General features: G+C 43.2%; 1 protein-coding gene across 1 annotated transcript in view; it reads right to left on the bottom strand.

Moving 5' to 3' along the window:
* GLP1R (glucagon like peptide 1 receptor) overlaps positions 1–13,251 on the bottom strand; it is a gene marked incomplete at its 5' end in the record, with an annotated part of 81,607 nt that overhangs the window by 26,120 nt on the left and 42,236 nt on the right. Inside the window, one exon of the mRNA XM_090031518.1 lies at positions 10,705–10,864. Within this exon, the coding sequence (XP_089887644.1) occupies positions 10,705–10,864 (160 nt within the window). The remainder of the gene's footprint in view (positions 1–10,704; positions 10,865–13,251) is intronic.

Genomic DNA, 13,251 nt, shown 5'->3' with positions numbered 1-13,251 from the left:
CCCTCACTGCCTCATTTCAAAGGGTATCACTAAGATAAACCAGTCTGCAAACACCTTCTTCAATGCACATCAACTGACTTCCCAAAGAGCTAATCTCTGAAACTTGAATGACTGGCTCTTCTTGGCCTTCCTCTGCCCCTCAGATCTCTAGATACTGCTAAGCAATTCAGTTTCTGTACTAACCTGTAATGGAAAAGCCTCCAAATTTTAAAAGAGCAAGAGCTAGCTTCATTGACAGTCAGAAATTGCCATCAGCTGCCTCTGAAGATCGGTGCCACATTGTCCCTTGCAAGATTATAAACGGACTTAAAATATCTCCAACTATATTGAGGAGATGAGAAATGTCAAGCATGCTAGGAAATAAACCTTCTGACAACTTAAGGAATAAAGTTCAACTTGCAGATGATGGGTCTTCAGAACAATGGGCTACAAAGGAAAAATATTGTAGCTGATAAAGGAGATGTCAGATCAACAGATAAATATCCCACTGAACAAATATACATCTGGAGCCGCTGGTTCCACTCTGTCCCACCCCAGCAGATGCTCCATCACTCTGAAGAACAAAAGTCATTCCTATTTATATTGACTATCCCTGTGAGGAAAAATCAGTGAAAACTGCGACCAGGCTGGGAATGACCCATTCAGAGTGGGGCTAGAGAACTGGAGGGCATGTCAGCAGATAAGAAATCATATTTGGAAATCCGTTATGAACCGCGTGGGGCAGCTTGTTCTGCTTTCTGCAATGAATAAGTAGAACAATTGCTGAGACTTGACTGTGATGCTGGACTTAGGGATGATACAGAAAAGAATGACCTGGCAGACAGGAGTCTTTTCACTGCAAAGAAGTGTATGTGATAAATGGAAGTTAAGATTCAGAACAGGGTGGAAAAGCGACTTCCTTATTTGATGGAGCTGGTCTTTTGGCAGGGGGCTAAAAGTAGTCCAGGACTCTCCTAGAACCACTGTGTAACATTTATTACAGATGTCAGAGGGGGCGCTGTTACACATAATCACCGTATCATCTTTCTTTTCTTTTTAATTTTTTTCAGACAAGTTCATAAGACCAGCTGAACTGTTAGTTTTGGGTCATGCAAAGCTTTTTAAATACAGGCAATTTCAGGAAAGAGGGAGGTGTGCCTTAATCTCTAACTAGAGTAAATACTTGAGGCACATGAGGAACAAACAAAACAAACTGGGCATTGCTGGGATTCCTGGATTAAGAAATGAGTCTGCATGCTGCATAACAATCTCATTTCAGGACTGGTATACATTGTACGTATAATTACACTTTAAATGATCAATTTTCCTATCCTGGAAAGCTGAGCAGTAAAGTACAAGATATCTTTTGACACCTAACAGAAAGAGGAGATACTGGGATCAGAAGAAAGGGCAACATTATTTTTTGTCAGAGGCTCTCCAGAACTGTCTGAATTGGCATCATATTGGATACATCGTCTCATGAGAATGTGAAGAGAGAAACTGAAGTAAGAGAATAAGAGCAAGTAAGAGATGAAGGAGGGACAGAGGAAAGATAAATCAAGGAAAGCAGTGGGAAAAGAGAAGATGACACAAGATGTAAAGATCTGGTTTAAAGAAAGGATGAAAGAGTGGAAGGCAGAAGATGGGAAATTAGACAAAGGAAAGAGTCTTCTCTTCTTGCACTGCTTCTTCATTCTTCCCTTCTCACCCTCTCGTATCTTTTTCCTCTCTCTCCTCCTTACCCCCTCGTCCCTTCCCCCCCAGCCTATTCTGAGTAAACTAAATCCAAACATCTAGCTGATACCCCTGATTGATGCATTTTCCATCAAGCTCAGTCTAATGCAGAGCCAGTATCTCAATATCTTTATCTCAAACAAACTTATTTGAAACAAAGCAAGACAACGGGAAGCAACTAATGAAATTAATACATCTAATACCTATGCTGTTTTCATACAAACTTTGAAAGGAGATCTCCTGTCTGCATCTTTGCCAATCAGATCTTCCTTGCAACCCTACTGTAAATGATGACTTTCTAGCTTTGTTTCCTATATTCAGTAGCTTCATTCCCTCATCTCTTTCTTTCTTGAAACAAAATTGGACTGTCAGGGAGTTTTCTGAACAGTAACTTGCCTGCTGTGAGCATAGCTAAGTGTAATATTGTGGGAACTCAGAAAATCTGTTTAGCTTGTTAGTAATATTTTCCTGCTAGTCTTTAGTGCTGATAATTGCCTTCTCATGTCATTGTCTCCACATGGACGTTGCCTGTTGCTCACTGTATAATGGTGTAAAGGTTCTTGTGCTTTATCACTCCCCCTTGCTCTTCCTGAATGTAGTGAGTTCCCTTTCTCCAGTATCTGCCGGTGGGTGTATGGATGGGTTGCAATGCAATCTGCTGTTCTCAAGAGGCTATTTCATACAGCAGTGACGCAGTTGCTAGAGGTCAATATTGGGTTCAGTGCCTTTTTGTTCAGACTCAGATTCGGTGAATGTCATATTGCTATCTTGAATATTATAGCTGTGGATAATATATGCATCTTGTGAAGCAAGAAAACAAAGAACTAACTATCCCAAAATACTACCTCAACCACCTTGTGGTGTTCTCTTTCCTCTCCATCTTCTACATCTGTTTTGTACTTTTTAGAGAATGAAATATTTGGGGCAAAGAGTATGAGTTCTTTTATGCTTGTGTAAGTACTAATGCATTGTGCATTGTGCATGCTACCAGAAATAAATAGAACAATATTGTCTTTGTTGCAAATGACCTTGGATGCTTCTGCATCAATAATCTGTTTAGCTACATTACCCCGACCACCTGACTGAACAGAACATCTACCTGCCTTGCCATTTGCCCACTGTGACCCAACAGAGTTCATCTGCTGCTCCTCCTCTACAGTAGGATTTTTTTTGTTCAGCAGCTAGGAATACAGCTTACAATATTATTTTTGCTGATCAACAAAGAGAGACATGTGCCTTGTGGTATACACTATGCACAGTATATTACAGATGTACATGTTTGAAAACCCATTTGTTACTTTCTCCCCACCCTTTTTTAAAGACAGAGACAAAAAGTTTTCTATAATCAGCAACAAAAAAAAAAGGTGTGTGGGGGGGCAGAAATATAGTGCTATTCTTGCTATCCTCTCTGTGAATCCCCCTCTCTGGTATTTCCTACAAGGATTTGGCCATAATGGAAATGGAGATTCCTGACAACAATAGCAGGGAAGGTTTGTTTGAGGAATCCCATGGAAATCACGGTGATATTCAGGTCTATAACTCACACTGTGCATATCTACACATTCATTAATGCACCTTTGCTACTCAGGGAGTTGGCTGATGCGATTGCAGAGTCAGAGGCCATCATCTCTGAAAAGTCATGATTATCAGGAGATGTCCCAGATGATTGGAAAAATTCAAATATAGTACCCATATTCAACAAAAGGGAAAAGGAGGATCCAGGGAACTATAAACCAGTCAGCCTCACTTCAGTCCATGGACAAATCACAGAGCAGATCCTCAAGGAATCCATTTCTAAGCACTTGGAGGAGAAGGTGATTAGGAACAGTCAGCATGGATTCACCAAGGACAACCTGACTGTTTTCTATGATAACATAACCGGCCTTGTGGACATAGGGAGACCAGTGGATGTGGTGTATCTTGATTGTAGCAAGGCTTTTGATACAGTCTCCCACAGCATTCTCACAGGCAAGCTAAGGAAGTACAAGCTCGATGAATGAACTATAAGGCCAACAGAAAAGTGGCATCAGGCTTAGAGGGTAATAATTGATAGCTCAATGTCTAGTTGGCAGCCAGTATCAAGTGGAGTGCCTCAGGGGTTGGTCCTAGGGTCAGTTTTGCTCAATATCTTCATCAATGACCCGGAAGGTGGCATTGAGTACACTTTCAGCAAGTTTGCAGATGACACCGAGCTGGGGGGGAGTAGTGAGTACATTGGAAGGTAGGGCTAGGATTCAGAGAGACCTAGACAAACTGGAAGATTGGGCCAAAAAAATCTCATGAACTTCAACAAGGACAAGTACAAAGTTGGGCACTTAGGATGGAATAATCCCATGCACTGCTACACGCTGTGGACTGACTGGCTAAGCAGCAGCTCTGAAGAAAAGGACCCGGGGTTATAGTAGACAATAAGCTGAATATGAGCCAGCAGTGTACCCTTGTTGCCAAGAAGGCTAACGGTATCCTGGACTGCATTGGTAAGAGTATTACCAGTAGGTCCAAGGAAGTGATTATTCCCCTCTATTTAGCACTGGTAAGGCCACATATGGAGTATTGTGCCCAGTTTTGCACACCCGCCACCCCCAGAAAGAATGTGGACAAATTGGAGCGAGATCAGCGGAGGGCAACAAAAATGGTGAGGGGGCTGGGGGGCATGATTTCCGAGGAGAGGCCGAGGAAACTGGGCTTATTTAGTCTGGAGAAGAGAAGACTGAGGGGGGATTTAATAGTAGCCTTCAACTACCTGAAGGAATCTTTGAAAGAGGATGGAGCTGGGATGTTCTCAAAGGTGGCAGATGACAGAACAAGGAGCAACGATCGCATGTTGCAGCAAGGGAAGTTCTAATAACTGCTCTAATACAGGATATGACATAAAGGTGCATTAGCCTGAGCTAATACACAGTAGCAAAGGCAAACAGTTTTTTTGTAATGCTTAATGCATGGTAGACTAATTCTACTACACATTAACGTGGTTTGTGCCATGACACATTAATGTGCAGCAGAACAGTCCCCTGTGTGTTAAGGTGCCTTGTGCAGACGCATCCACTTTGTAATGGATTAATTTACTTCTCTCCCTCAAGAAGGCTCTACAATACTCCCAGTATACTATAGTTATTTTGTAAATAATACGTTCTTAAAAAGGGAATGTTTGCATAACTAATTTTGTCCTATGACAAAATAAAAATAATTTTTTATCTACATTCACATTAATGGGGTACATTTTGATAATAGTTGCAATAATAATCCATCCACATAATATTAAAAAATTAATGTTCAAAATGTACTTGAAAAATTACTTGAGAACTTGTAATTTTGCTTTTTATTCCCAGTTGTTTAAGCTTTCCTAGAGACATGAAATAAAGATATCCTACAATGTGTGCCTTTTCCGAGCTTTGGGGACAGCATTTTCACTTTCATGTTTTGAATGGAAATGAAACGAACGTGGTAATATTGGTTTTAACAACCACCTCTTCATATTCCCACCTTGAAATTGGAAAGTTTTTAGAACATTTCAGACTCGAGGCATGACACTTCTCAGAATAATGTGCATTGGTTTGCTGTTTCTCAAAAGATAACCTAGGAGCATGAGTTTTGTGGGTTCTGTGGGTTCTCTGAAAACATTAATAAATACTTTTTTGTTTAGAGCATTTTTTTTAATAAGATACAGCAGACTTTCCCCAGCAGCTTATGACAAATCTTAATATAATTTACTATTTCTGTCTAAAACCTTGGCAGGGCAGATCTGCTGGTCAATATACACAGCTGAGGAGCAGTTTCTAATGTGGAAGTCAAATTTATCTGAAGCATAAATTTCCTTGTCTCCTGTTACATGAGGAATTAATCTGGCCTGCCACCTTTAACTACGTGTTATTTGTTCTGTGACTTCATGCAGCACATTTTCTAAGCACAAGAGCTGTCAGAGTAAATTCTGTAAACAAGCATATCTACAAATATTCAGGTGAACAAAGCTTGTGAATTGAACTCAACAGTTGTTCATGAACCTGGAGATAAGCCAGGTTTTGTTCACATGAATATTTGGGAAAAATTCAACCACAAACACAAGTGAAATCACACGTGAGATTATAAAGTCAGTAATTTCCAATCAAGGAACAGAGGGCTCAGACAGAACTTACATTTGCACTACCTGCCCCTTGAAAGTGCTCTACAGCTATGCCCTGACAGAAGAGTACAGCTGCAGATCACTTTAAAAGTGCCCGATCATGTGGCAAATTAATCTTCACTACATAAGTGTCCAAATTAAAGCAGTCCAAAGTTGAGCACCTTCATTAACTTCTGTCTGATAGGGGCCAGGATGATATGGCCCAACCCAGCCTCCAGTGCTATCTGCATGATGAAAGGTGGGGAGAAGGGAGAAGAGGGAGCTCGGGCTAGGGTTTGCCCAGCCTGTACTGGACAGGGGTCAAGTGGATTGGAAACTAGGCCTGTGTGAAGCAGCTAGTATTCACTTTGGATTCAGATTCAGATGATTTGGGGGACAGTGATTTGATTCAGTGATTTGAATCACTGTCCAAATTGATTCAGCCGAATCTGATTCAGAGATTCAGCCGCTGCCGAACCAGCCGAATCTCTGAATCGCACAGGTCCCATCCCCCACCTGCTCTCAATGACTGCCCCGCCTGGCCCCAGCTCCTGGGTCTTTAAAAAAAAAAAAGCAGCACCCCCCTCACTAGGTGCTGCCCAGCAAATGAAGCAATCCCTACTGCCCCATGCCATGTGGGGGGCTCTGCTACAAGCCCCCTGACCCCTGCCTGCTGTCCCAGCCCCCTCAATGGCTGCCCCACCCACCCCAGCTCTTGGCCCTTAAAAAACCCCCAAAAAATGAAAACCCCCGACCTCATCGGCTCCTGCCTGGCAGGCGGTGATCCCCACTGCCCACCACTTCCCCACACTGCATGGGGGACCCTTCCATGAGCCCCCCGAAGCCCTGAGAGCACTGCTGCAGCTGGGAACTCTGGGGTTTTTGTTTTTAAAGGGCCGGGAGCTGGGGCGGGTGTGGCAGCCATGCGGGGGGCTGAGAGAGTGGGTGGGATGGGGGGGCTCATGGCAGAGTTCCCCATGCAGCATGGAGCTGTGGGGGGCAGTGGGGATTGCCCCCCACCTGGTGAGTGGGGGCTTTTTTTTTAAACAACTGGGAGCTGGGGCAGGTGGGGCAGTCATGGGGGGGCAGCTGGGAGAGTGAGCAGGTCAAGGGGTGCTCAGGGGGGCTGGGGGACCAGGCAGGGGATGTGGCCTGGCAGGGGTCCCCCCATGATCCCTTACCTCTTCCTCCAGTCCCCCCTCCCCGCCCCCTACTTATCAGCATGGAGTCCAGGTCCATGCCCAAATTGCTGAAGCTCTCTGGATCTTTTCTGAATCGATTTGGAGACCTTCAAATCTATTCGGAGACCTTTTAAATTGGTCCCCTGATTTGATTCAGATTTGGAAATTCGGCCACCTAATCAGGCCGAATCTCCTCCAAATTGAATTGGTATCCAGTATCACACAGCCCTGTTGGAAACTCCTGACCTGGGGAGCCAGGGGGAGAGAAACATCTCAATTCACTCACCCCCACTCCAGCACAGGCTGGGTAAACCCCAGCGAAAGCTCCCTTCCCTTCCTTCTCCCCACTCCCATCAAGCAGACAGCACTGGGGCTGGGAGGAGGGGGGTGGAGTTAGGGGAGAGAGGCTGCAGACACTCAGCTCCTCAGATGGATTGGCTCCAAAGTGGAGCTTGATCCCCACTTTCCCAACCCAACAACAAATATCCGCTGGGTCAGGAGGGTTTGTCTAACTCATGGTGCTTTCTGTGAAATGCCATAATTTAGACTGGGGAGCTGTACATCTATCCGTGCCCACAGAAAATATGTGGTTTCTGTAACCAAACACACAGGTCCATTTCATCAGTGTGATGAAACCATCAGCAAAGCTAACAGCACTTTATCATGCATCAGCAGATGCATGACAAATAGCACCAAGGAGGTGATACTTCCCCTCTATGTGGCATTGGTCAGACCGCAGTTGGAATACTGCATCCAGTTTTGGGTGCTATACTTCAAGAAGGATGTTGATAGACTCGAAAGTGTCCAGAGGAGGGCCACTCATATGGTTAGGGGCTCCTATGAGGAGAGACTGAGGGACCTGGACCTCTTCAGCCTCCTCAAGAGAAGACTGAGAGGTGATCTTGTTGCTGCCTACAAATTCATAAGGGGGACACTACAAGAAATCAGAAATGCCCTGTTCACCAGGGCGCTTCTTGGGGTAGCTGAGAGGTGGTGCAAGCACCTACTCTGGACTCCTTTAAGAGTCAATTGAACGTTTATCTTGCTGGGATCCTGTGACCCCAGCTGACTTCCTGCCCCTGGGGCAGGGGAAGGGACCTTGATGATCTTCCGAGGTCCCTTCCAGGCCTAATGTCTATGAAATCTGTTGAGGTCCCTTCTCACCCTAACATCTATGAATCTATGAATTACAGAAGAAGAAATCATTAGCAAGTAAATAACTATAAGAAGTTTGTGAGCAACCAAGACACTGAATTTTGATGTAAAAAGTGTTCATGGGGCAATACTGGGTAAATTAATAAAGATTGCAATTTGCTTGGAGATAACTCAAGCCCAGAGAAAATGGCCTCAAGACATCAAATGCATCATTTAACAAGCTCTGGCAAAATTTGAAGTCTGCATTTGGTTCAGATTTAGCAGGTGAGATTCATCTGCTAATTTACTGCTAGATAACAGCTACCTGCAGGAGCACTAGTCAATTCCTTAAGATATTTGTATGCCTTTGGACTCCAATCTTTGGAGTCATTGCCTGTCCATGATCCTCTATTGTTTGGTAGGTGGCAGGATGGGGCAGCAACTGAACATGTCAGTTGTATTTTTTTTGTCAAACCATTTATTCCTTTCTGTTGCTAGGGAGATATTTTAACAGTTGATAACCTGTTTCAAAGAAGAGGACTCTGTCACCTAGATCAGGAACATCTTGTCTCTTTGAAGGAAATTCACAAAGGTAATACACTGAGTCCATAAGCCTGTTCACAATACATCTGAGTGTCCTTAACAGAGACATCTGAATGGGGGTCTTGCATGCACAAAGACAACATAGCAAGCAAGGCAGAGAGAGGGATATAGACATTATTCTTGTCCTCTTGTTCCAATAGCTATTATTAAAATTACCATCCAGTTCCTACAATAGGTGATGAATATTTTGAGGAATTTCTAGGAATGAAATAAAAGGCTGCCTCTGAGGATGAGGAAGCATTAGCAGGGCTTTGGGTAAGTTGCTAGGGGTAAAAGAGCAAGAACTTGTGGAAATGAAGATTGAATTACACTGGCAGAACTTTCCTAGGAAGTCTGGATGAAGACTGGACATTCCATACCAAGTCTGGCAGAAGCAGCTGTTTTCAAAATCTCAAAAAATCATCCAGAAATGACATAACCTACAGTAATAAAACTTTAAAGATTAGGGAGAAGAAACAAAACATATTTTTTCCCCATCATTTTCATCTTTTGTTCCTGTGAGAGGCAGAATTCCAATAAGAAAAGTTTCAGGCAAAAATAAAAATGTATATTTTTATAGAAGGATTTTTTTTTTAAACACTACCAGGATATGGCTGATTTTTTCCCCCTATTCTGCTTTCCCCCACTAATGAATCAGATGCCTTAGGACACATTGTTTTCAGGAAGGGCATTCCTACTCATATAATTTGAGCTATGAAATGTTTTTAATAATTTTATACACATGTGCTCTGGCTATATGTGCTACGTATGACAAGAAAGAAATGGAACTTTGACTACCACATTCCAGCAGGGATCTTTTATTTATATTTATTGGCTTGCATCAGTACATCAGAATGCTTATACCTTCCATATATCACTGTACAGTAGAACTGGGTGAACAATTGCAATGGATCATTTATATGAATTCCACTGATAAAAGTGACTTGCCAGAATATTTATGGGAGGCAAACCCAGAAAAGAAAAGAACACCGTGAAAGCCATTTAAAAATTCCAACTTGTATTTCTGAAAGTACTTTCTGTGTTTACTTAAGTTTACTTTCCGTTTTCCAGACAGCTCACAATTAGAAAGAAAACAGGAGGGGAAAAAGAGAGAGAAAGTTCACACACGAGAGAATGGAAGAAGAAAAAGAAAACGTGTCCTGAACACTAATATTGTTAGAACCTACTAAAGCGACACAAAAAATATCAGAGTTTAGCATTTCCAACACAAGTAGCTCTGTCTCAAAGGACTGAAATTTATCCCATCCATCACAGCCCCTAATTTCTCATGCACATGCATAACAAAGTCACTGACCACCTCATTGCTCTAGATAACTGCTCAATCTACTTTTTTCTATTCAGCTGGTAGAGCTAACCTACTGTTGGCTTCATTCAGCAGCTTCAGTGATATCCACATAGCTCAAGCAGTCAGCATGTGTGTACCTATCTTCCTGCACTGGTACTAGATAATTACTCATTCACATCTACAGGTGGCTAAGATGTTCACATGTTGAGGAGCTATTGTCATAAGCTCCATTCCTGCCTGACCAGCTTCATCCCATTCTAGTCACAGTGCAAAGGTCCTTCAGGTCAAGCAACTAATAATGTGTAGTGGGAAAAGTTACTATTATACCTATCAAAAAATTACAGGAGTTTTCATCTCAGTATGCTTTGTGAAGTCTTGAGTTTCCGTGGAGTAGGGTAGGGTAGTCATTGCAGTGATGGTGTAGAACAGGGGTTAGCAACCACCCCCAGACTTGACTTGTAAGATGTTGGTGTGCCAGGGGCAGATGCCAGGGGAGCTGCAAGGGGCCCAATCTTTTGTTGTGGCAGCGCAGCTCTGGCCCTTTCCATGCTGTCCACCCTGAGGCACCTGTGCTAAGCAAAATGCCTTCACCTGCCATGCTCTGGCACATGTGTCAGGGGCTTCTGACCCCTGGTGTGGGCAAATGCATGCAACAAGAAGAGGATAAATAAAAACAAAGATCGACTTACCCCAGCCAATGCAGAGGAAAAGCCGAAAGATTCGTTGCTCAGAAAAAACCGAAAGAACCAGGAGTGTATACAGGTACATGCCTTCCACCAACAGCCAGTAGTAGTTTGCAGCCACAAAATACTGCATCATCACAAAGACCAGGCGGCAACTGAGTGACTCCTGTTTGAGCAGAAAGTGCATTTCAGTGATTGCAGAAAGGGCTGCAAAGACAAGGAGCCAGGTCCAAGGAGCACCTCACCTTAGGTATTGCAAAGCAAAATTAGGCACCTGGTGCCAAGAGAGTGATCCAGATAAAAAGAGTTGGGAAGCCTACATTGGGTGCCTAGATTCCTAGAATGAACAGAGTGAGCTACACATCTAGCTTGCCTAGAGTCTACTGATGAAGACACTCCCCTGAGACAGGAGTGTTCTTAATTCTGGTTCCTGTTCCCAGGACTGTTAATGCATTTTACATTAGACAGTCACTAGTTAATAAAGCAGAAATCACCCTGGTAGTACAAACTGGAACCAAGGACTCTGCCTCTTCCAGGTGAATGCTCCAACTATTTAGGTTATTGAGTCAGGCTACCTCCAGCTTGCTCTTCTCCTGACTACAAGGCTCTTGCTTCCCTCTCTTCCCGGTGGGACAACTTCAACCACCACTTCAACTGGAGTGCCACCAGCCAAGCTATTAGATGGCCTGGCAGACCGGTTGCTCTCCTGGGAGGCAGGAGATGTTGGTTTGATTTGGAATTTCCTAAGACTGAGGAGGGCCTGGAGCCCAGGACTCTCAGGTCCAGGGAAAACACTCCAACCACTAGCTGTTCTGCAAAAGGTGGACACCACCACCATGTACTGCTAGTGAAAGCAGATGTGCTCCAAGGATGCCTAGTGATCCAGCCCCTCTAGAGCCTTTTAGGTGCCACTCCAGATCCATTCCAGACCACAACAGAGCTTAGATGGGAATGAAGCAGAAAGATGCACATTTACAGATGCACAGGAGCCCAAATCTAGATGTCCAGAGAATGCTGCAATCAAAGAAAGAAACACTGAACAACTTTAAGAGCCTAACACTTTTTATGGCTCCTAGAGCAAGGCCATTCTGGATTGCTCTGGAACTTCAGCATCTAAATTTTGCCAAAATCCTATATAGGCTCCTATGAGATCAATATGGATTTTGCCCACAGAGACTAAACAGGAGTTCCAGTAACATGAATGGAAAATGGAACTAAGTTGTCCTCCTCCCTATCCCTAACAGCCCTGTCTAAATGGACCACAACTAACTACTGCAATGACAGAAGGTCAGCTAACATTTTTCAAAACACAGCTGGTAACTGTATTGGAGAACATTTCCCCTCTTTTTTTATGCATTCATTGCTGCTCTGTATTTTCCCTTGTCTCACATCACGGATTAAAAGAAAAGTATATGTAGGAAGTAAGAAAATGACGAGCTAAAAACTGTCTGATCACCAAATTCAGTCAGTGAAAATTTCCAGGTTCATAGATACTGTAATTCTATACCTAAGAATTATTCTACTCCAGATGCTACAATACCATTAATTCTTCAAAGGTAAAATTCCTGTAATGGCAAAGCTGTATTGCCCGATGCATCAATGTGACTGTAAAATACTGTAGGCCTGTAAACTACAGCAAAGGGGCTACCAGGGAAGCAAAGACTATTTTTTTCACTTGCCACATGCCTCCAATAAAACACACACCTCATTTTGGGGAAGACAGAATAAGGAAGGGGAAAAAAGATCATTTCAGAGCTATGGTTACAAGGAATAGAGACAGAGCCTTAACATCAGCTTATTTACCCTCCCTTTCCTGCACAGGCAAAAACTACAGGTTTTCAGCCTCTCACAGCCACTTCCTAATTGCCAGCAGCTTTGGACTGTAAAGCCAAAACCTACTGCCAATTCCACAACAGCTGTAAAAGGGTTAAACTTGTAGCTGCTGCTGAAGACTGAACTTTGCACTCCTTCCATGTGGCTGGCTGGAGGGAAGAAAAAAGCGGCAGCCATTTTACTGAGTCTCCATGCTTGACATGCACCCCAATTTCAGAAGGCTAATTTTTAGGGAAAGGGTACATGGAGTATGATAAATAAATATACTATACAAGATCTCATTAACCCTGTCACTTGGCCAACAAATCAAGAAACAAATGGGAGATGACTAGTGCTGTATATGTAGTATACAGTATGTGGATAAAGCAACTCAAAAATTGAAGACCAGCTCAACGGCTCACTTGACTGAATGGACATTCCTATCCTGACATCACATAGTATGACATTACTATAGTAAGAAAAGTGTCACTTGATGTCATGGAAAATCTATCAAAATTTTAGTCACTCCTAGAAAGGCCAAATGTGGACTGGAAAAGGAGGTGAGGGGTAATTACAAATACAAGGGGGGAAAAAAAACTTAACTCCACCCAATGTTTCCTCAGCTGGGGCTAAATGACCAGAACTATGCAAGACATGGAAAAAGACTCAGTGGCAAACCCAGGGGAGGTAAAGAAATACAGTAGAACTCAGATCATTCCTATCCAGGTGGTTTGCAACTCC

The sequence above is a fragment of the Crocodylus siamensis genome, chromosome 1 (genome assembly GCF_052110815.1).
Source record: "Crocodylus siamensis isolate JL-2025a chromosome 1, ASM5211081v1, whole genome shotgun sequence".
Classification (NCBI taxonomy): domain Eukaryota; kingdom Metazoa; phylum Chordata; order Crocodylia; family Crocodylidae; genus Crocodylus; species Crocodylus siamensis.
This window is presented reverse-complemented; position numbering and strand designations above follow the sequence as displayed.